The 20422-nt window shown below is 41.0% G+C and overlaps 1 protein-coding gene across 1 annotated transcript; it reads left to right on the plus strand.

Annotated features, from left to right (window-relative positions):
* Positions 1 to 3135: 3135 nt before the first annotated feature.
* Positions 3136 to 17061, plus strand: LOC100049445 (sodium/potassium-transporting ATPase subunit alpha-1). Its single transcript, XM_004066527.4, has 23 exons — positions 3136 to 3765; positions 4104 to 4211; positions 7475 to 7534; positions 8139 to 8240; positions 8320 to 8421; positions 8500 to 8613; positions 8712 to 8846; positions 8932 to 9049; positions 9763 to 10031; positions 10135 to 10443; positions 10752 to 10886; positions 11021 to 11213; positions 11295 to 11470; positions 11548 to 11684; positions 12421 to 12571; positions 12648 to 12816; positions 12901 to 13055; positions 13134 to 13257; positions 13342 to 13487; positions 13599 to 13729; positions 15066 to 15167; positions 15998 to 16089; positions 16886 to 17061. Exons 1-23 carry the CDS (start codon positions 3754 to 3756, stop codon positions 16912 to 16914), a joined length of 3069 nt encoding a protein of 1022 aa, XP_004066575.1. The 5' UTR covers positions 3136 to 3753; the 3' UTR covers positions 16915 to 17061.
* The last annotated feature ends 3361 nt before the right edge of the window (positions 17062 to 20422 follow it).

The raw sequence follows: 20422 nt of genomic DNA on the forward strand, positions 1-20422 counted from the left end.
GAAGGAGATTTAATTCATGTGTTTGACTAATTGTTCTCTTTTCCTTTTAGGGGATAGTTATTATTTTTTAGGAAGCATTGATACACTAAGAAAAATTCCAAAATAAAAGTTTTTGAAGACCTACCCTCATCATGAATCCTCCTCCTCCGTGTTTTAGAATGGAAACAAATATAAATCCTAAAAAATCTCTAATTTGGATTTAAAAGATGTTGCTAACACAACATTTCAATAAAACCAACTTTTTTTTTAAAAACGTGACTACGCACTGCACGTTATATATTTTTTTGCACCTTTATTTCTACAGGTGAGGTCAGTTATAAGTGAACTCTGTTTTGCAAGGACACCCTGCTCTAAATCAGACAGTCACACATTCATAATTTAGAACCTCCCAGTTTGGGGGGGGGGGGGGGGGGGGGGGGGGGGGGGGCAGTTTAGGTTGAAATTCAGTAACTGCAGCCAGAGGTAAACAGTGAATCTTTGTCTTTTGAGACTTTTCAAAAAAAAAAGGGGTGGAAACAGCAGCCTGACTTTACAAGACCTGTTTCCAGGATTAAAACTCCCACCAAACCAGAACTGGGATTATTTAGTCAAATAAAACAATAAGGGAAAAAAAGGATAAAGCGTGAAATCAAATTGATCATATCATTATCATTGTTTTTGTATGTACTTTATTTGCACCAAATAAAGAGGAGAACAACATTTTGTATTTGCATAATGAAGGCATACTCAGTTATTGCTCAGAGAGCCAAATCAGGGTCAGAGTTTAAATGTAATCTGAGTTGGTGTTGTTCCAACCCTTTTTTTGGATACACGCCAGCTGCCTTTTTTCTACTCTTCTGCGGTCAATCAGTGTTGAAGCTCCATCAAACAGTAACATTTATGAAGGCAGAGAACGTTTGGTTTGACTATTAAACATATTAAATGTCTTAGCGTCACAGACGGTGCAAAGTTCACGACCGTTTGGTCAGTGCAAGGGCGATATTGCAGTCAAGGCATGCATTGACATTGTGCTTTTGTGTATTCGTATTTAACAACCAATGGAATTATAGGGAGTTTGCTTTTGAATAGACTTTGCAGTTCATGAAATAAGGAGTGATTAACAACAATACAATTCATAGTAACTTTTATTTTGTCAATTTATATTTCAACAGAAGTAAAGGGGCGGATTAGCAAAATTCTCAGAGCCTTTTGCTGATTACCGGAGCTTTAAAATTGGATGGAATAGCCAGGATGGAATGGCTCTTTCAGATTCTTTGGGGTCAGTTGGTTTCACCTTAGGAACTCATGAAAATCGGAGACGGAATTGGTGGAAGCTTAACTTGTTTAATAAATAAACGCAGGCGTGACTTAAAAACAACAAGAATGCAACTTAAACATGACAAAACAGGAAACTTGACGTAACAAGAATCAGCAAATACAGTTATTGAATTGGAAAGAGTCTTTGCTAAATCAGACCTGGTGTGAGAGTGACGGGGTACGGATCACACGGCCAAACTCAACCCAATAAACACCATATCAGAACCACATAAACCCCCAGACAGACTCAAACCAAGAAAGGGATCTGCACGTGTCCCTTACTCGAGGTGTTTCTCCTAATAACATCACTATTGCCCGTTGCGCTCACTACTGCGATGACTTTGTAAAGGCCAAGTTATAGGTTCGCAACTCCCACGCTGTTTATGTACGGCAGTGCACTGTTTTGGGCAAAACAGGCGCCTACACCGCCGTAATTACAGACTAAACCTCCAACTTCTCAGGGAGCCTCATGAGCTCAATCATAATTAGCTGTTTTGATTATCTCAGTGTGGGGGGTCAACTTCCCAAGGACTTTGCAAATGAAAGTGTGAGCAGTAGTTTTTAAGATATGGTCGAAGGTTGGTTTGTACATCCATGAGATTAGCTAAATCTGATCATTTCAAATCACGTTTCTGTCTTTTTCTGCTTCTTTTGGAAAGCTGCTTCTATTATTCAGTGGATTTTTAACAAATGCATCAATCAAGTCTTGTCTTTTTGGGATTGAACTGTCCTTTTTTTTCTTGCACACAAATATTTTGTTTCTTGTGTTTGATTTAATGGTTTGTGTGGTCGTATGATTCACGACCATCCTACATTGTCTTTGTACCATGACACAGACTGCACTCAATCTGCTTCCTTCCCGTTTCCAATTCTCTACATTTCCATCTTTCCCAATTCCACCTCCTTTTTTTCTGTTTTACAACCTCCCTCCCATTCATTCTGTCTCCCTCTGCATTTTTTTTTTCTTTTGCATCACCTCCCTCCCCCTTCCTCCCTGCATAGCTGAGCAACCGCAAACAGTCAGAGGTTTACTACTAACACATCCGAGGGCCCCCACCAAACCAGGCTGCCATTAAAGGTAATCCTCCCTTCTCTTTACGCATTTCGCCGAACAGGAAGAGCACTACTTGGACTCAAGGGTCACCGATGTGCTCTATTGTAATCATTCATGTGTCATGACATTGAACCGGGAGCCATAAAACTAAACGTGAAATTTGTGCAGCGGCGTATCTGTCACTACACTCAAATAAGTTAAGATGATGATTTGACTGATTCTACTCGCAAAGTCATGGTTTGACCCAATGCCATTCAAACTTATTCAATAAATCCCTTTTTTTTTTAGTTTGAATCCCAAATCTATTTTTGCTTAGCTATTGAGTACAGTTTTCATTAAAGAAAAAACTGCTGCTTTGAATTAAACAAAGTTATTTTAGAAGTTCTATTCACAAATATCCTATTTTGCTAATAAAGATCGATTTGGATCAAAAGACCTACATTTTTCCAAAAGCTGATAATTGCACCTGTTCAAGGACATTAATAGCCTTGGCAAAAACTTAAAAAAGAATTCAAAAAGGTTAAAAAAGAAAAAAAAAACGATTTAGTGTCTGAAAACTTTTTTTAGGACATTTTCACAATAAAACAAATGATGGAAGAGTTTATTTTAAGGACATTCTGACCTTAGACTGAGAAGCAAAGTTAAAGGCTCAGTCAGTGGATTACTCCCTGTTGCATTCCACATGTTATCTCTGCTTTGAGCAACAGTTTGTCCAGCCTTCTTTTTTTTGCCTTCTCTGACGCGCGGGAAGGTGGGGTTTAAGCTCAAACCCTCTTTGTTGTTGTACCTCACCTCTCAAAAAGGGGAGCTCCTGCTCACCTCATCGAGGTGGACTTTACACGTTTTCCAGCTCTATCTTAAGTTTGTGACATTCACCACTCTGCTATCTTGTTTTTTTTATTCTCTCCGATTGTCCTTGTTGACACTGTAAACAAAGCGGGTTTAGATAGTATGCACAGTCCACATTAACACTAAGAGAGATCGGAGGGCGGGAGGTTGCTAATCAAATTTAGGAAAATACCGTTTCATTTAAAGAAAAAAAAACAAAAACAAGTCGCAGGATGATGAGAGGATTCGGAGCAAATTAGGGAAGTTCGACCCTTTCCACTTTCTCCCACACTTCCTCAACCCTTCCTCCTCTCACAAACGTTCCCACTCACCTGTTGGGTTACCATCCCTCCCCCACCGCCACTACCGCCCAGCTCCTCCCACTCAGAGGCAGGTATTACTCCAGCTCAAGGGTATAAAGCTATGCAAATACCAACCTGAATACCTTCTCTGCTCTGGGAGTGAGGAAGACAACAAGGCTGAGAGAAAGAGCGTGAGAGAGCAAGAGAGAGGCGGAGTAGGGTAGTTTGAATTCAAAATATTGGATTGAGCCTTTCCAGACTTGAACTGCAACCATGGGGCTTGGAGTGAGTACTGGACTTTTGTCACATGTTTCGGCATGACTTTTGAAGCGTATTTGTTTGCTCGGGGGTTAGACACCAATGACCGGTTAAGCTTGACAGTTGCAGGGCTGTCCTGTCACACTCTGATACCAGCGTTTGAAATCCATTGTAGTTTTTTTCCTCAACCTTTTTCTACTCTTGAAAAAAGTTCCTCCTGGTCATTCTTGACCCATCTGACAATGATTAACGCATGCTTTTCAAATGGTTTGAACAGTAAAGGGGACATTTATTTTCTGTGTTCGGTCGGGAAGTTGATCCCACTTGGTTTCACCACTCAGAGACTCATTTTCTTCTCAATCTAGAAAGGGAAGGATGATTACAAGCCGGCGCCAACCTCCGAGCACCATGGCAAGAAAAGCAAGAAGGATAAAAAAACGGACATGGACGACCTGAAAAAGGAGGTCGATTTGGTAAGTTAAAGTTTTAACTAGTGAACTCTCAAAATACTCTAATTCCCATTCAGCTTCGCACTCGAGCTATGAGTAATTTGTTGCAGTAATGATACAGTCACAGCTGAGTCTCAGCTCATGGACTGTCACATGAGGTCGTCTTCCCCATATTTCACCAAGATCACTGTTTACTCTGCAAGCTTCATGTTATTAAGCACTTCCTAGCTATAATTAACGTCTATGTCATGTATGCGAGGATAACTAGGAGTATGAGCAGATGGATCACCCTGCTCCAAATGCACAAATGCGACAAAAGTTTGGATGAGCGGAGATGGCGGAGCAGCAGAAATGGCCGGTCCATATCTCCCCGTGTCGGCTTTCTCCTTAACGTGGAGCTCGCGCGAGTCATTTCCTCAAGGTCAAAGAGGAACTTGACGTTTGCGACATGATTCCAAAACCCCAAATCTGCAAAGTCAGCTTTCAAGGAGTAAGACTTCTAAAATGAAAGGAAGTCAAAAGCTTGAAATGTATTTTTCAAAACTTCATTCCACAAGGCAGGTTGTTTGTAAAACAAAGCGCCTTGACTGGCCGTGGTAGTGCCCTTTACAAGGTCACGTCCCAAGAAGCAAAGTCAGGTCCTCTTTCATTCCAAAGCAACAACACAATGGAAAAACAATGATTTTTGTTGGAAAAAAACTGGTAAAAATGTACCAAAATTAAGATAATGTGTTTATAAATGACTTAAAATTTCCCCCAGTTGAGAGCAGTGTTAACATTATACTTTATTCTTTTGATTTGTTTGGCAACCAAAAGAATAAAAACAAATCTAGTAGTAATCTCGTATTTAAACGAAAGCTCTTCTAAGAAATCAGCAAACAGTTCAGAGCCTGCAGCCGTACAGGTCGTTGGGTAATGAAACTCCCATCTTGGTAATATATTAATGATTATTGTCTTCTGGACGTCTTGGCTGGATGTCAAAGTCCGGCCCTTGCAGAAGGGCATCTCAATGCCACTGCAACCTCAGACTGCCATGAACTTCCCAGGCTGACTTCTCCTTTACTGCAATAATTCGACATAATAATTCACTTTATTTCAGACTCAGATGTGGTCCATTAAAGATGACAGACAGAACATACAAAAAATAATAATAATAACAAATAAATAAAACAAAAATACAAAAGAATTACATCCAAACTTATTCAAGAAGTCATTCTTTTTTCTTTTTCAAGTTTCAATCTCAAATCTAGTTTCGCTTGACTATTGAGTAGTTTCAATAACCACGTCATTTTTTAAGTCCTATTCACTAATATCATATTTTGCTAATAAAGATCCATTTGCATCAAAAGACTTACATTTTTTCAAAAACGGATAATTGCATATATTCAAGGACATTTATAGCCTTTGCAAAAACAAGATTTCAAAAAGGAAAAGAAAAAGAAAATGATTTAGAGTCTGATAACTTTTTTTTAGAACATTTTCACAACAAAAAACTTATGGAGGAGTTTCTTTAAAGGACAGTCTGACCTTAGACTGAGAAGCAAAGTTAAAGGTCAAACTGAAAGTAAAAGGAAAGCCCAGTGGGCGATTTTGGATACCAACTGATAATCCACCATTTGTTTCTTTGAACTGGGCAAAGACGTCTTAGCAACCAGAGCTGCAGCAGTAAAAGTTGGTCTCTTTGAGGCAAATGCATTTGTTAATGATTGTTACTCTATCACACTATTAAGCGAGGTGTTAAAGTCCAACCAACGACAAGAGGTTCAATTCCCATGGCAACATAAAGCTGATTTGGTCATAAGTTCAAGATGATGCATCCTCAAAATTTTTTAGAAGTGCTGAAAGACAAATAAAGTAATGAACAGTGGTTTGGGACGGGTTAGAACACGTCTGGTTGGGCAGAACCATGCCGTTAGACCCGTTTTTTGCTGTGATGAGACCAGAATCAGGCAGGCACCGAAGACGACTTTTAAGGTTTTATGACATTTCCTCGTTCAAGAATTGTGAAACATAAACAGTACAAAAAAAAAACAATCAGCCACTCATGATCAAAATGAAATATGGGCTTTTAATTTTGCTTTTTAAACTATAAGTTTCTTTATCATCTTACATAAGTGCAACGCTATCTCCCTCTAACAAGATCTTGAATTATTGCCAAATGATGAAGAGTCCAAGAGAAAACCCACCTTTAAGCAGGTTTAATTTTACATTAGCTGATAAAAAATTTACCAAAATTTTGCTGCTATTAGTCAAAAAATGGATTTGCCTGAGTGGTAATGAATAATGGATTACTGGATACCTTATTTTTTTTAGAACTTTCAGGGTCTTTTCCCTTTTTATTGATGGGGCTTTGGTTAAAGATTGATGGGCAAAACTGTCTTATAGTAGATGCCAGTCAGCCTGTGTGATCAAAGTTTTTCAGAAAATCACAAAGCGGTTTAGTCAATAGGTTTTTTCATTAGTATTTATTAGACGATTACTATTTTTAGCCTAAAACACAAATTTTCTTAGTGTATTTTAATATTTTTTATGAAAGGTTTTGCCACTAATTTGACATACTTTTACTTTTAGTTTCTTATTTAAAAAAAAAAGAAGTCAGTTGTAGGCACGTTTATGGTTTTGTAATAAGTTTGTCGAAAGTCGCTGTGGGGGACTCTTTTCTCATTCAGGGCTTGTGGGCGGGAATCAGAAAAACAGTGAATGGCTGTTCACGCGGGGAAAGTAACACTTGTGTTGGCAGCTTCCCTGCTCGTCGAGTCATTTGGAAAGAAAACCAAACAAAACAACAAAAGTGCTGAGATAGAAGCTTATCCGAACGTGGACGCCAGATAGAAATCTGAGAATGAACTCAGTTGACTTGAAAATGAACTTTAGCAAAAAAAAAAAACATACCTCCACACATGAGTAATTCTCTGTGGGAGCAAACATCAGTTTGTCATCTGTGTGTCATCCCAGTGTTTGCTCGCACCAGCCTGACGGTTCGGCTGCAAGTTTTCAATCATCGCCACTCTATTTTTACCCAAACGTCTACTTTGACTAATCTTAAAGCCGCACTGTACTGTATTGACCCGCACACATCCCATAATCCCGATCAGAGGAGCGATTTGGTTCTATCATCTATCTGTTTCCTGAAAGGACAAGCCACCACGTTCTTTAGTCCTGGCAGGAGATATTGTCTGCGCTTTTCAAAACGATGGGGATTTCAGCTCGTTTGACACAATGTCTCTCAATCCCATTCTCCTTTTATTTTAATTTATTTATTTATGTTTTCCTCCTTCTCTCCACAGGATGATCACAAGTTGACTTTGGAAGAACTTTTCAGAAAATATGGGACCGACGGAAACAGAGTGAGCACTTTAAATGGTTTTTTGCAGTTAGCCTACTGGTTTATTCAGAAAATAAAGCAATTTTTGCACCTTTTAATTTTCTTCGATAAAGTTTGATTATTTTGCCAATTTTTTTCTATAATTGTAAGATTATGTTCTTTATAATCAGTTAAACTAGTGTTTTCTTTTTAAAAAAAAAAGCTGAAATGTTCAAATTAATATAGAGGATTAAGAGACAATTTTAGCCAAAAGATGCATTTTTTAATGCCCCACGATCACTGGAAGATTACCATTACCTTTGGATCATAGAAATAAAAATTGGACATTTAAAATGTCAGCTTGCATAGAAAAGGTTGATGCAAAAACTGTTGATAAATCGGATCTGCTTGAGCTGATTCAATTCAATGTGTCCTTTTGTTCTTAAAAAAGGTGTAATTTACATAAGCAAACGTGACCTCATCTTACCTAAGGTATACACCGATAATCTCACGTTTGCGTTGATTCAATGACACCAGCTGTGACTTTCCATTACGGAATCAAAAAAACAGCCGCTGTTTCATAAACTAATAGCAGGGAACCAAATAAAACTGCCCTCCGCTGAACAGTCTCCTTCCTGCTACAATAGGGTCTGTCCTCCTCCAGAGCAAAGGAGATCCTGGCCCGGGATGGCCCCAACGCCCTCACTCCCCCTCCCACGACACCCGAATGGGTCAAGTTCTGTAAACAGGTGAAAAAATCCTGTTCAACAGCAACTAAAACAGACAGTCAAAGGTGGAATATGAGCTTTAATATCTCTTATTTCACAGCTTTTCGGTGGTTTCTCCATGCTGCTGTGGATCGGTGCAATCCTCTGCTTCCTTGCTTACGGCATCCAGGCTGCTTCAGAAGACGAGCCAACCAATGATAATGTAAAATGCTTTCTGTGTTGTTTCATTAAAAACCAACGGAACTGTCAACAAAACAACAGTGATGCTTTTTTTATGCAGCTGTATTTGGGGATTGTGCTGTCTGCTGTCGTCATCATTACCGGCTGCTTTTCTTACTACCAAGAGGCCAAGAGCTCAAAGATCATGGAGTCCTTCAAGAATCTTGTTCCACAGGTTAGAGTTTAACCTCCTGCACTTGTTTCTGGAGAGGTTTCGCTGCTGAGAACATGGAAGTGTATACTTAACGTCCGTATTATGCTTGGTGGATTTAGCAAGCCCTGGTTATCCGTGACGGTGAAAAGAAGAGCATCAACGCAGAGGAGGTTGTTGCCGGAGATCTGGTGGAGGTCAAGGGAGGAGACAGGGTCCCTGCTGATCTGCGAATTGTCTCCTCTCACGGCTGCAAGGTGTGCCCCTCAAACTCCTACGCATATTTGTCTATATATCTTGTCTTCTTCAGTCTGTTCAGCGATTCCCCTTTTTCTCTTTCAGGTGGACAACTCCTCTCTGACTGGTGAATCCGAACCCCAGACTCGTTCCCCAGAGTTCTCCAACGAGAACCCGCTGGAAACCAGGAACATTGCTTTCTTCTCAACCAACTGTGTTGAGGGTACGAAATGAATGACTCTAGGACTGCCATACTCTTGTTGTGATGCTACACTCACACCGAATGAGGATTGCGCACCAAATTTGCATCCGCCATCTTTTTTTGACGCTGCCCGACGCTTGTCCACAAATATGTTCACACCAGACACATGTGTGGGTGGAGCTACTGTCCAAAGTTTTTAGCCTCATTGCTACTTGGAAGCATTGACAGTATATTTCTGATAGAGCCAATGCATGGAAGACATGCATTAAGAGTTTAGGTTTATTTAATTTGAAGAGCTCTACATAAGCATCGATAAACATGTCTTCATGTCTGGGTTAATAAGATCATTTAGAGACTGTCCCAGTACGGTTACCTTCACCATCTACTACCTCAGATGCATCTGAGAGATGGCGCTTTCAGCGGTACTTCCTTCTCTGTGTGACCCAGTTTGACATCTTGCTGTCCCGCATTAGTCCAAGTAGGGAAGAAAACAGTAAAATCTTTGTATCATTGACTCGCTACAAATAAGAATAAGTTCAGGAGGACAACGATCAGATCCCCCAAACACACATGTACGCACGTTTAAGCAGACTTTTCATTGGAACTGGTTACTTGAATGCGCATTTCCAAACCAACATGGTGATGTGAACGTAGCATTAGACATACCAATTTGAGTCCATAAAAAACCTGTAAGACAGGGTAGGTTCTGAACAAATCTACAACTGTCTGTTCAGGCACGGCCCAAGGAGTGGTCATCAACACTGGAGACCGTACTGTCATGGGTCGAATCGCCACTCTGGCCTCCGGACTTGAGAGCGGAAAAACCCCCATCGCCATTGAGATTGAGCACTTCATCCACATCATCACTGGTGTGGCTGTTTTCCTCGGTGTCTCCTTCTTCATCCTGTCTCTTGTCCTTGGGTATGGGTGGCTGGAAGCCGTCATCTTCCTTATTGGTATCATCGTCGCCAACGTGCCAGAAGGTCTTCTAGCTACTGTGACTGTAGGTTTGAGTATCTCCACAGCTTGTTTTTCTTGCTCCAAGTCCATATTCCCTTGTAAACTAGTGATACTGTCTACTCACTTAAAGTTTTGCTTGTTTCCAGGTGTGTCTGACCCTTACTGCCAAGCGAATGGCCAAGAAGAATTGCCTGGTGAAGAACCTGGAAGCTGTGGAGACCCTCGGCTCCACCTCCACCATCTGCTCTGACAAGACCGGCACCCTGACCCAGAACAGGATGACCGTAGCCCACATGTGGTTCGACAACCAGATCCACGAGGCAGACACCACCGAGAACCAGAGTGGAGCCGGCTTCGACAGGAGCTCAGCCACCTGGGCGGCTCTGTCAAGAATTGCTGGACTCTGTAACCGGGCTGTCTTCCTGGCAGAACAAGACAAAGTCCCCATCCTAAAGGTAAAGATCCTTCTTTTTGTACGTTTTTTCATTTTTCGGCCTGACGCAGTGACTCAGATGTTTCATAGTACTTTGCAAATATTTTTTCTGAAGACAAGAACCTGCAAAAGCAGCCAAAATAGGCACCAACCCACTTAGCCTGATGAAAAACTATCAGTTTTGCTGAGACCCTTATATTGATCAAGAAGCTTTCTCGCATAGCCAAGTCTCCTTTCAAATCCAAAATAGTAAACGGTTGCATACGTCTTTGCTTCATCTGTCATATAAAGATTAACTTTGTAACCTTTGGATCTAACATTTACATCTAGAGAGATGTGGCTGGAGATGCCTCTGAAGCTGCCTTGCTTAAGTGTATCGAGCTGACCTGTGGATCTGTCAACGCCTTTAGAGAAAAATACCCTAAGATTGCTGAGATCCCATTCAATTCCACCAACAAATACCAGGTGAAACATTTCTACTCTTGGCAATGCGTACTTGCTGCTGCCCTCTAGTGTTTGGATGGTTTACTACCACATTTTTACTGAATTTAACCGCACCAAGACTAGTTTTTAGAACCATATCTTCTCTTCCATGGCAGCTTTCTATTCACAAGAACTCGACCCCTGAAGAAACCAAGCACCTATTGGTAATGAAAGGAGCCCCGGAGAGGATTTTGGACCGCTGCTCCACCATCGTTCTCCAGGGAAAAGAGCAGCCTCTGGATGACGAGATGAAAGACGCTTTTCAGAATGCCTACGTTGAGCTTGGAGGGCTTGGAGAGAGAGTTCTTGGTAGAACAAAACTCTGAAGCCAACTTAGTGTTTCACACGTTGGTGTGCAGTCCCCCAATAAGCCTTCTTTATCCTCTCCAGGTTTCTGTCATTATAACTTGCCCGACGATCAGTTTCCCGTGGGTTTTGCTTTTGACGCAGACGAGGTGAACTTCCCCACGGAGAACCTGTGCTTTGTTGGCCTCATGGCCATGATTGACCCTCCTCGTGCCGCTGTGCCCGACGCTGTGGGCAAATGCAGGAGCGCTGGAATTAAGGTGTGGAGGAAACTGATGAAACCCAATGAAATTTCCAACGAAATAGCCAAATTGTTACAATTTTTATTTGTTTGCAGGTCATCATGGTCACAGGTGACCACCCGATCACAGCTAAGGCCATTGCTAAAGGTGTGGGGATCATCTCTGAAGGCAATGAGACAGTTGAAGACATTGCTGCCCGTTTGAACATTCCAGTTTCAGAGGTCAACCCTAGGTTAGTTGGTCTTCCAGTAGAGTTCTGACTTACCTGTGGCTTTGAACAGTGGCGGTTCTACACTAATTAACTTTCCCCGCCGAGTAACACCGGCCGGGGAAAGCTGCCTTTCAAGCTAAATACACACCTCGCATGTGATGCGTGCTAAATACACATCCTTGAATGTGCCTTAAGCCCACGGTGTTCACACTGGATAAGCAGGGAAGAGCTTCTTCTTCTTTTTCTATTGTATACTACCACATGTCCACCACATACAGTTGGAAGCAGTCAGTGCATACAGCTCTTTCTTGAACGTGCCAAACGTGAGTTCTTGAACTTTTAGCTTATGGTGTTCTTACAGGTCTGTCACAACACAATACTTGTGCATGTACTTGCAGATGGAAAAGGTTTGGTGTGAAATGTTGAAGTGGTGCAGATCTCGTGAATCTTGCTCCAGGCTTTTCCATTCACAGCTCTATTCTGAAATATAATAAGACTTGGTTTCATATAAATCCGTCCGGGCACAAACCGCACCCATTCATTTCTCCTCCATTAACAATTTTCAAACACCTTTGTAACTACCAATTCATTGGTCAAAGTTCAACCTGTGTTCTATGCTCTTCCTGTAAGTGGAGCCCAAAAATGATCTTAAAAATGTGCGTAGTGAATCTTCATCAGCGGGTTTGGCTTGTGGTTTTACAGAGACTTGCTTTCTGTTACTGTAGCTAAAAATGCTTTTTCCCCCCTTCATCTGTAGAGATGCCAAGGCCTGTGTCGTGCACGGCGGTGAGCTGAAAGAAATGAACTCAGAGCAGCTTGACGACATCTTGAAGTACCACTCGGAAATTGTGTTTGCCAGAACCTCCCCCCAACAGAAGCTGATTATTGTGGAAGGCTGTCAGAGACAGGTGAGTGTCCCCCAAACTGACAGGCATCAGAAGTGCTGCCTGACATTTTCCTGACATTCTTCTCTGGCCTCTGCAGGGAGCCATTGTGGCCGTGACAGGTGACGGTGTGAACGACTCTCCTGCCTTGAAGAAAGCTGACATCGGTGTTGCCATGGGGATCGCTGGATCTGACGTGTCCAAGCAAGCTGCTGACATGATCCTGTTGGATGACAACTTTGCTTCTATCGTCACCGGAGTGGAAGAAGGTACCACAAAGAGACATTTTGAAAAAATCCCCAAGTATTCAGCTGAAGAAATCCTCAAAAGTTACCTGATGTGTTACTTTTCAGGCCGTCTAATCTTTGACAATCTGAAGAAGTCCATTGCTTACACTCTGACCAGTAACATCCCTGAAATCTCCCCCTTCCTGCTCTTCATCCTCGCCAGCATCCCTCTGCCTCTGGGAACCGTCACCATCCTCTGTATTGATCTGGGGACTGACATGGTGATGATGCTTGCAAAAGGATACAAAAACATTCTACTACAACTTAATTTGCTTAGTCTTTTCTTATTTTTGCGACAGGTGCCCGCCATCTCCCTGGCCTATGAAGAAGCTGAGAGCGACATCATGAAGAGACAGCCCCGAAACCCCAAAACAGACAAACTTGTAAATGAAAGGCTTATCAGCATCGCCTATGGACAAATTGGTAGCTTACATTTTCGACTACTTGAAAAAATATTTCTTATTTAACTAGATTTTCTCTAGTTTTACTTTGGCTTTCTGTACCCAGGTATGATCCAGGCCGTAGCTGGATTCTTCACTTACTTTGTGATCCTGGCTGAAAACGGCTTCTTACCCATGGACCTGCTGGGCATCAGGCTTCGATGGGACGACAAATCTGTACAAGACCTGGAAGACAGCTACGGACAGCAGTGGGTCAGTCCCTCTAACAATTCTTGGCATTCTTACCTTAAATCCCCAGAGCAAAAAAACAAAACAAAACAAAAAAACAGAGCTTCAGAGCTAACCTCAAGTTTTGCCTTACAGACATACGAGCGCAGAAAGATCATCGAGTATACGTGCCACACAGCTTTCTTCACCAGTATTGTGATCGTCCAGTGGGCTGATCTGATCATCTGCAAGACCAGGAGGAACTCCATTGTGCAGCAAGGAATGAAGTACGCACACTAGGCTAAACAAAACCTGTGTGCACTGTTGTAGTACATTTCAAATAGTCCCGTCACGATCTTTTTGAGTCCTGTCTTGGTTATCAAAATAACATTTCTTACTCTGCTCTATTTTTCCACTTGACATGTCTTCAGAAATGACATTTCAGTTTTATAATGTTCTTTAGCTAATTCAGCTTTTGTTTTGGGCCTATTTAACACCCTAGCTAATTTAGCGTTAGCATTGTCCAAGTTTTCAACTTTTTAGGACTCTAACTCTATTGATAACTAATAACTAGAATAGCATTTATGTATCAACATTAAAAAAATGTCCAGTTTGGTCATCTTTAGCCCTCGAGAATTTTCATTCAAAGACCCACTCCGATAGAAAAGCATGTTCTGGTCGACAATTTTTGGTTGATTGATGACACATATTGAGAAAATTAAGCTTAGAAATGTATTTATGAGTATTTCCATATTTAAATCATTGTGAATTAGGAGCAGACGAAAAAATACAGTTGGAAAAAAGATTGCCACAAGCTCCCTGCTCCGCTCCATTCTGATTGTACGTCTTCGTTTTGCTCCTCCGACCTAGCATCTTGCTCCAAACTGGACGGCTGGATAGCTCCAAGAGTGCTTGCCATTTTTGCTGCTAATGTTAAGTTGGGGGTGTGAAGGGGCTTTTAGCTAGCGAGAGGGCGTGTAAACAGTAGAGGTAAAATCGGGCCTAAAAAAATGCCCGAAATTCGGGTCGGGTGGGGTTCTGACTCTGGCTTAAGATCTTCCCTCTAGTAAACAGTGAGTTCACACTAATGAGTCCTTGTGTCCTTGAAAACAACATGCTTTTTTTTAATTATGGCTAAAAACGCCATAACCAAAATTAAAAGTACACTGGGAAAACGGATCGGAGTGGGTCTTCAATATTGAAAAATACTTTTTTGTCCCTTTAACCATTTATTATTTCTTAAATATTCCAAAATAAGGTCACTTTTTGTGGCCTTTCGCATTTATTCCTTATAATGTTGAATAATTTTGACCTATAACAACAGGCTATATTTAGCTCAATTGCCTTTTGAATAATATTTTTGCATGATTAGTAACTCTACATTATTTTTAAAGGAGTTTTTCTATTAATTTTTTTAAGCTCAAGTTTTGAATATCATCTAGCAACATATTTGTTTTTCTACAAATTCAAATTGTCAAACAAAAGGCTTCAATTTTCCTTTTGCCACCAGGTTCAATGGACATTTAACATTAAAACAAATGATGTAGCGACATTTTATGTTGCTATTTTCTTTGCCCTTTAAATGGTCAAATCTAACAGACTTGTATTTCCTCCCTTAAAAAGGAACCGCATCCTCATCTTTGGACTCATTGAGGAAACCGCTCTGGCTGCTTTCCTGTCATACTGCCCAGGAATGGACGCCGCCCTCAGAATGTACCCCCTCAAGTAAGTGCTAAAAGCTATGGGATGTTTTTCTGGATGAAAAACAATATATGAAGCTGGCTTTCCTTGTTTTATTTCACATGAACTAGAGGGGTCCCTATTAACGCCTTAATCCACTTTTTTCTGCTTACTGGCTTTCCTTTTGTGGTGCAACAATTACCTTTATTTTCCTCAATGCATTTTAAGTCCTTTTTGTTTTTTGGTTCTTAATTAATAAAGGAAAGCAATTTTTTAATGTTCCTCTGAAATTTCCATTTCAGAGGCAAAACCTTCCAGAATAATGAGACTCTTCGGCAAAAAACAGAAAAGCCACACAGACACATCAACCTCATTAGCTCAGGAGTTGAACTCCTTCTCATGTTGCTTCTACCTCTACTTCTTTGCCTCCATTTTTTTTGTCTCTGCCTCCTTTTCATCTGCTCCCTGTCCTTTTTTCCTCTTCTTTCTCTTCTCACCTTTCTCTGTGGGTGTCAGCTGATGTTTAACTAACCCAGCTTTCTTCTTCTATGTGTCTGGGTGCCTGTCTCCCTCCAGACTTCCTGTGCCTATTTCTGTCTCCTGTTTGTTATCTCTCTCTTGTGTTGTTACGTCTGGTGATAACCCTACTTTCACCGCGTATGTGAAACTTTTTCTTTTGTACAATCTGGTGTTTGGCGTTGTTTTGCCCCAAAAAAAAGCTCTGAAAGCTTTAATGTGCTTTTAGGGACACATTAGGCAGCCATAATAGCATAAAAAACTCTTCTGGCATCACCCAATCCTGCTAACAGGCAGGGTTGTTTCCCCTTTTAAGTCTCATTTCACTTTTATCACAATGCATGTTTCTGTTATTTAAGGCCCACTTGGTGGTTCTGTGCCTTCCCATACGCCATCATCATCTTCGTTTATGATGAAGTCAGGAGATATCTCCTCAGACGCAACCCAGGAGGTAAGAAATCCTGTCCTTTTATGGAATTTTTATCTGGAGCATCTGAGTTTACTCATACAAAGCACAAACTAAAGAAATAATTGGAATTTGACCCAAAAATATTAGATGACTTGGAATAAAAATGTTTTTATTAACCCTGAAATTTATTTATACTTGAAAGAAATTGTAAAAGAAAGAAAAAAGTCGTGAGGAAAATCCCAGCAGCAGAGGTGATGGCTATTTTTGGATGAGCGCCTGTTTGCTCTGACACAACTGCGGCCCCCTTTCAGGCCAGGCGACTGTGGCAGATGGCAGCGTCTAGTGGGAGTTGAACCCTAAACCCTTGCCGTTGTTAACATTGCCTATGGAGGCGGGCGGATGCCTCAGGGACGGCCCTGGTGCAGCTGCGTGACAGAGCGGGCCGCATCTGAGGCTCGTAGCACAGATCGGTTAACACGCCCATGTCCATGGTGAACAACGTGTTATCGTCAGGCAGAAAAAAATGACTCAACTGAAAGCCAAAAATAATCATTTTGGAGCATGTTTGCACAAAAAAAAACCACTTGTAAATACATAATCGTCAAAGAAAAACTGCACTTTTGAAAAAAGCACATTAGGAAAAAAATTAGTAGCTGCTTTTTTTAGGTCAGAATGATTGAAGCCTTTGTTATTTTATACAATAATTTCATGAGTAAGCCTGAGACGGCAATGCTGTCAGTTTGAGCGATGACATCATTCCTCTGCCTGAATACAAAGCCTCTGACCTGTCATTCTTTCTACACTCATGAACTAAAACCCTCTTTCCTTTGTTTTTCAGGTTGGGTGGAAATGGAAACCTACTACTGAGTCAGTACAGAAGGAGCATTTACCAACATTTGCTGCCATGTTACACATTTCTTTGAGATGCTGCATCTCCGTGAAACACAGGATGGAGAAGTCAAGCATACCTTAATTTATGTGTCAGTCACAATAAAACATGTCCAAACCATTTTACTCCTGACCCCATGTTTTGTTTTGTTTTTTCTTTTGACCACACTCATGTGAGGTTTGCTAGATTTGCATGAGTGAGTCATGTCCAGCGACCCATAAGGGGGATATTATCCACATCAATAGCTTCAAAACTTCAGAGTTGTAGATGAACACGACGAGTTCAGAGGAGCACAGCCGTTAAATCCAAACTATCTTTGCTCCTCTTGGATAAAAAGTTCACGCGCTCATTTAAGGCCTTGTCACACAACCACCTTGAATTTTCAACATATAAAATGTCTGTCTTTCGCAATTCGTGTATAATAAATTGGTTGGGGTCATTTGTTGATGTGCACAGATGTCCATTGAGGGTCGACGGTTCTTTACGTAAATTCGGTTTTGAGGTGTTCAAGATTAATGGTCGGTTGAGAAATGCTCAGTTTTCGCATATTTTACGTGGTTTATACACAATTATTGCGAAAATTTTATGCAATTGTGTGATTCTTGCGAGATGCATATGCAAATTCGTGGCTTTCCACGACCGTTCCATGTATGTCCATGTATGTCTAACGGACTTTTCACACCTGTACCACCAATGTATAACTTCTATATTGCGCATGTGACATACATATCAAGTTTCATATTACGTAATTGACACATGAATAACTAAAGAATTGCATACAAACAGCGCAACAATCGGTTTATGTTTTGCATTAATGTACGAGTTCTTTGATAGTTTATTCGTACTTTTCCATGGTTTTAACGTGGTTTAATTGTGATAAATCTGTGAACATTTTACATAAAGATCCCAACTTTTCTCACCTTTTCCACATGCAATTATGACCAATTTTAATCTATGCAATATGCTCAAAGTGTCCATAGTAGCTGTGTTTCATGGCCTTTAGTCTTTAACGGTCTACCACTTCGACAGCTCCCAAACTTTAGAGTGATGGATGAATATGAAAAGTTCAGACATTATGTCCAAACTACTTAAACTATCCTTCTTCTTCTATGATAAAAAGTCAGTCAATGCTTGCATCGATTGTCTCAATTAGACAATAACGGTCTACGCCTTTGACAGCACCCCAAACTTCAGAGCAGTGGATGTACATGACAAGTTCAGATGAGGACAGGCATTATGTCCAAACTACCAAAGCTATATTTTATTCTTTTATGATAATAAGTCAGTCAAAACTAGCATTTAATGCCTTATTTAATCTATAACTGTCTACGACTTTGACAGCTCCCAAACTTCAGAGTGTTGGATGAATACAACAAGTTCAGACGTTATGTTCGAACTGTCTAAACTATCTTTGTTACCCTACCATAAAAAGGTAGTCAATACTTGTATTTATTGTTTCATTTAGTCTATAAAGGTATGCCACCTAATCAGCTCCCAAACGTCAGAGCAGTGGATAAAGGAGTACTGACATTAAGTCCGAACTACCTAAACTGTCTTGGTTCTTCTTGGATAAAAAGTCAGTCAATATTTCATTCATTGTCTCGTCCAGTTTATAACAGTATAGAGAAATAGATAGGATCTTGGAGTTGTGGTTTGTGTCCATTATATCAAGATACCATTGTAGTGTTGGTGGTGGATTGCTCTGTTGACTGCTACGGTGAAGAGGCCCTTGGTGAAAATGAACCCACAATCCTCCAGTGCTATCTTCTTGGTGTTTACATGGGTTGTAATGATAGCTCCCATGCGTGGTTATCCCATCATCACGCCAGCCTGATCACAGATGGGCATCTTCACACACACTTTGAAAACGCTCAAGTGTTTTTACAACCCAAATAAAACTAGCAGCAAGAATATGTGAGCGAAAGGGTGGAGAAGGATGCAGGAAAACAGGACTGGTGCGCCGGGCTGACTGTAGAAGTCAGTTCGGATCTGATTCTTTAATTGAAATTCGAAAGCCAACGATCAGGGTTTCGTCTTGGCTGCTCTTCTGCAGACTTAGCACTATCAAGCCTTCATTCCTGCCCTCCTTCACAAGCAGGGCCCCCTGCCTGTTGCTATGGCAACTCATTTGAGAGCCCTCGCTCTTTTTTTTCTTCCCTCCGTCTCTCTCCAACATCTAAATAAAATCGGGGCTATTTATAGAGCGTTGCAGGCGACATGTTAGCTACACTTATTGCACATGCAAGGGTGTGTGTGTGCCACAAGCATGCGTTTCTTGTACTGTGTGGATGCATGAGCTCGTGCACACACCGGGCTCTCAGGGAATTGCTGCTGTGCATCCATCTGTGATACGTCCACCTATGAGTTTGTTTGTTTCCTCCAATTTCTGCATAGAAATGCAGAAAAGGTGTCCATTAGTGAAACTCCCCGCCTCTGTTTGTTCTGTCCCAGGTTTATCTTGTCAGCTGCGACAGAGAGGGCTTCAGAGCAGCTGATAAAGTCTGAGAGCGACACCCAACCTGTCAGAAAACAGGAATCCAATTCCTTTCATACTTTTTACTAAAAGCTACATTTGATATCTAAATATTACTAAAATGTGCTAAGGTGATTTTTAAAAAGTTGTTTTATAGGGCTTCAAATGATGTACATATTGTAGGAGCTTCTTGGCTCATCCGAACAATTGGTTCTCGTGAAGTCGGGCTTATTGTAGATCCAGGGTTGAAGGACTGAATCTCTCCTTTGTATTGTGGGATGTAAGGGTTTAGGAGCTTCAGGAGCAGATGCAAATTGCCACAAGGGTGTTGCAGAATAGGCGGTGTTGCACGTCCAAACTTGCAAGTAAGACTGCGCTGTGATAATCGATGTGTCTTTTCATCACTGCAGGAGGCGGTGGGGCGCGCAGAGCAGGAAACATCCAAGAGCTGTGGGTCAGATCTTAGACTATTTGTAATACAGACAAAGAGATCTGTTCAAAGTTCAGTAGAAATTTGAGCCAACTGCTTTTTTTTAAATAGTATTTATTGCTTTTGCAGACATGATTTGCGCTGATGAGCATGCTCACCACAAGGGGTGAGTCTGCTATTGCAAGTAAGTCTGCTTTAGCAGCTCTGGATTTAACTTCAGGACTTGGCTGCCCGTTCTCAGCACACAACAACCTTGTCAAAGCAGCAGGGGAAAGGAGGTGTCTGCGAAACCAGCTGTTTAGTCGGGAGAGGTGTAGATGAATCGGGGCTGTGTGCATGTGTGTTTCAGACCAGCACAAGAGTGGCTGGTGGGGTCCAGGTTTAAAGAGACAGTTATTCACTTTGCTTTCACAAGCTCATTTTGAACAATCAGCATGTTGTTGTTGTTTTTTTTTTAACTCACCTAACTCAGTCACCTAACATTTAGAGATTTTTTTTTTTTTTACATTTTCCTTGTTCTAAAATAAATTATGAAAATATTGCTAAAATTGAATTTGCGGCTGCAGTTTTAGAATAGCTTTAG

The sequence above is a fragment of the Oryzias latipes genome, chromosome 2 (assembly GCF_053564925.1).
Source record: "Oryzias latipes strain Hd-rR chromosome 2, Olatipes_Hd-rR_3.1".
Classification (NCBI taxonomy): Eukaryota; Metazoa; Chordata; class Actinopteri; order Beloniformes; family Adrianichthyidae; genus Oryzias; species Oryzias latipes.

What these genes read in the sequence shown, in the direction of transcription:
- LOC100049445 (XM_004066527.4), top strand. An exon ending in ATGGGACCGACGGAAACAGA is followed by an intron (nt 7,535 to 8,138) that starts GTGAGCACTTTA and finishes CTGCTACAATAG; the next exon opens with GGTCTGTCCTCCTCCAGAGC. An exon ending in CTCAACCAACTGTGTTGAGG is followed by an intron (nt 9,050 to 9,762) that starts GTACGAAATGAA and finishes CTGTCTGTTCAG; the next exon opens with GCACGGCCCAAGGAGTGGTC.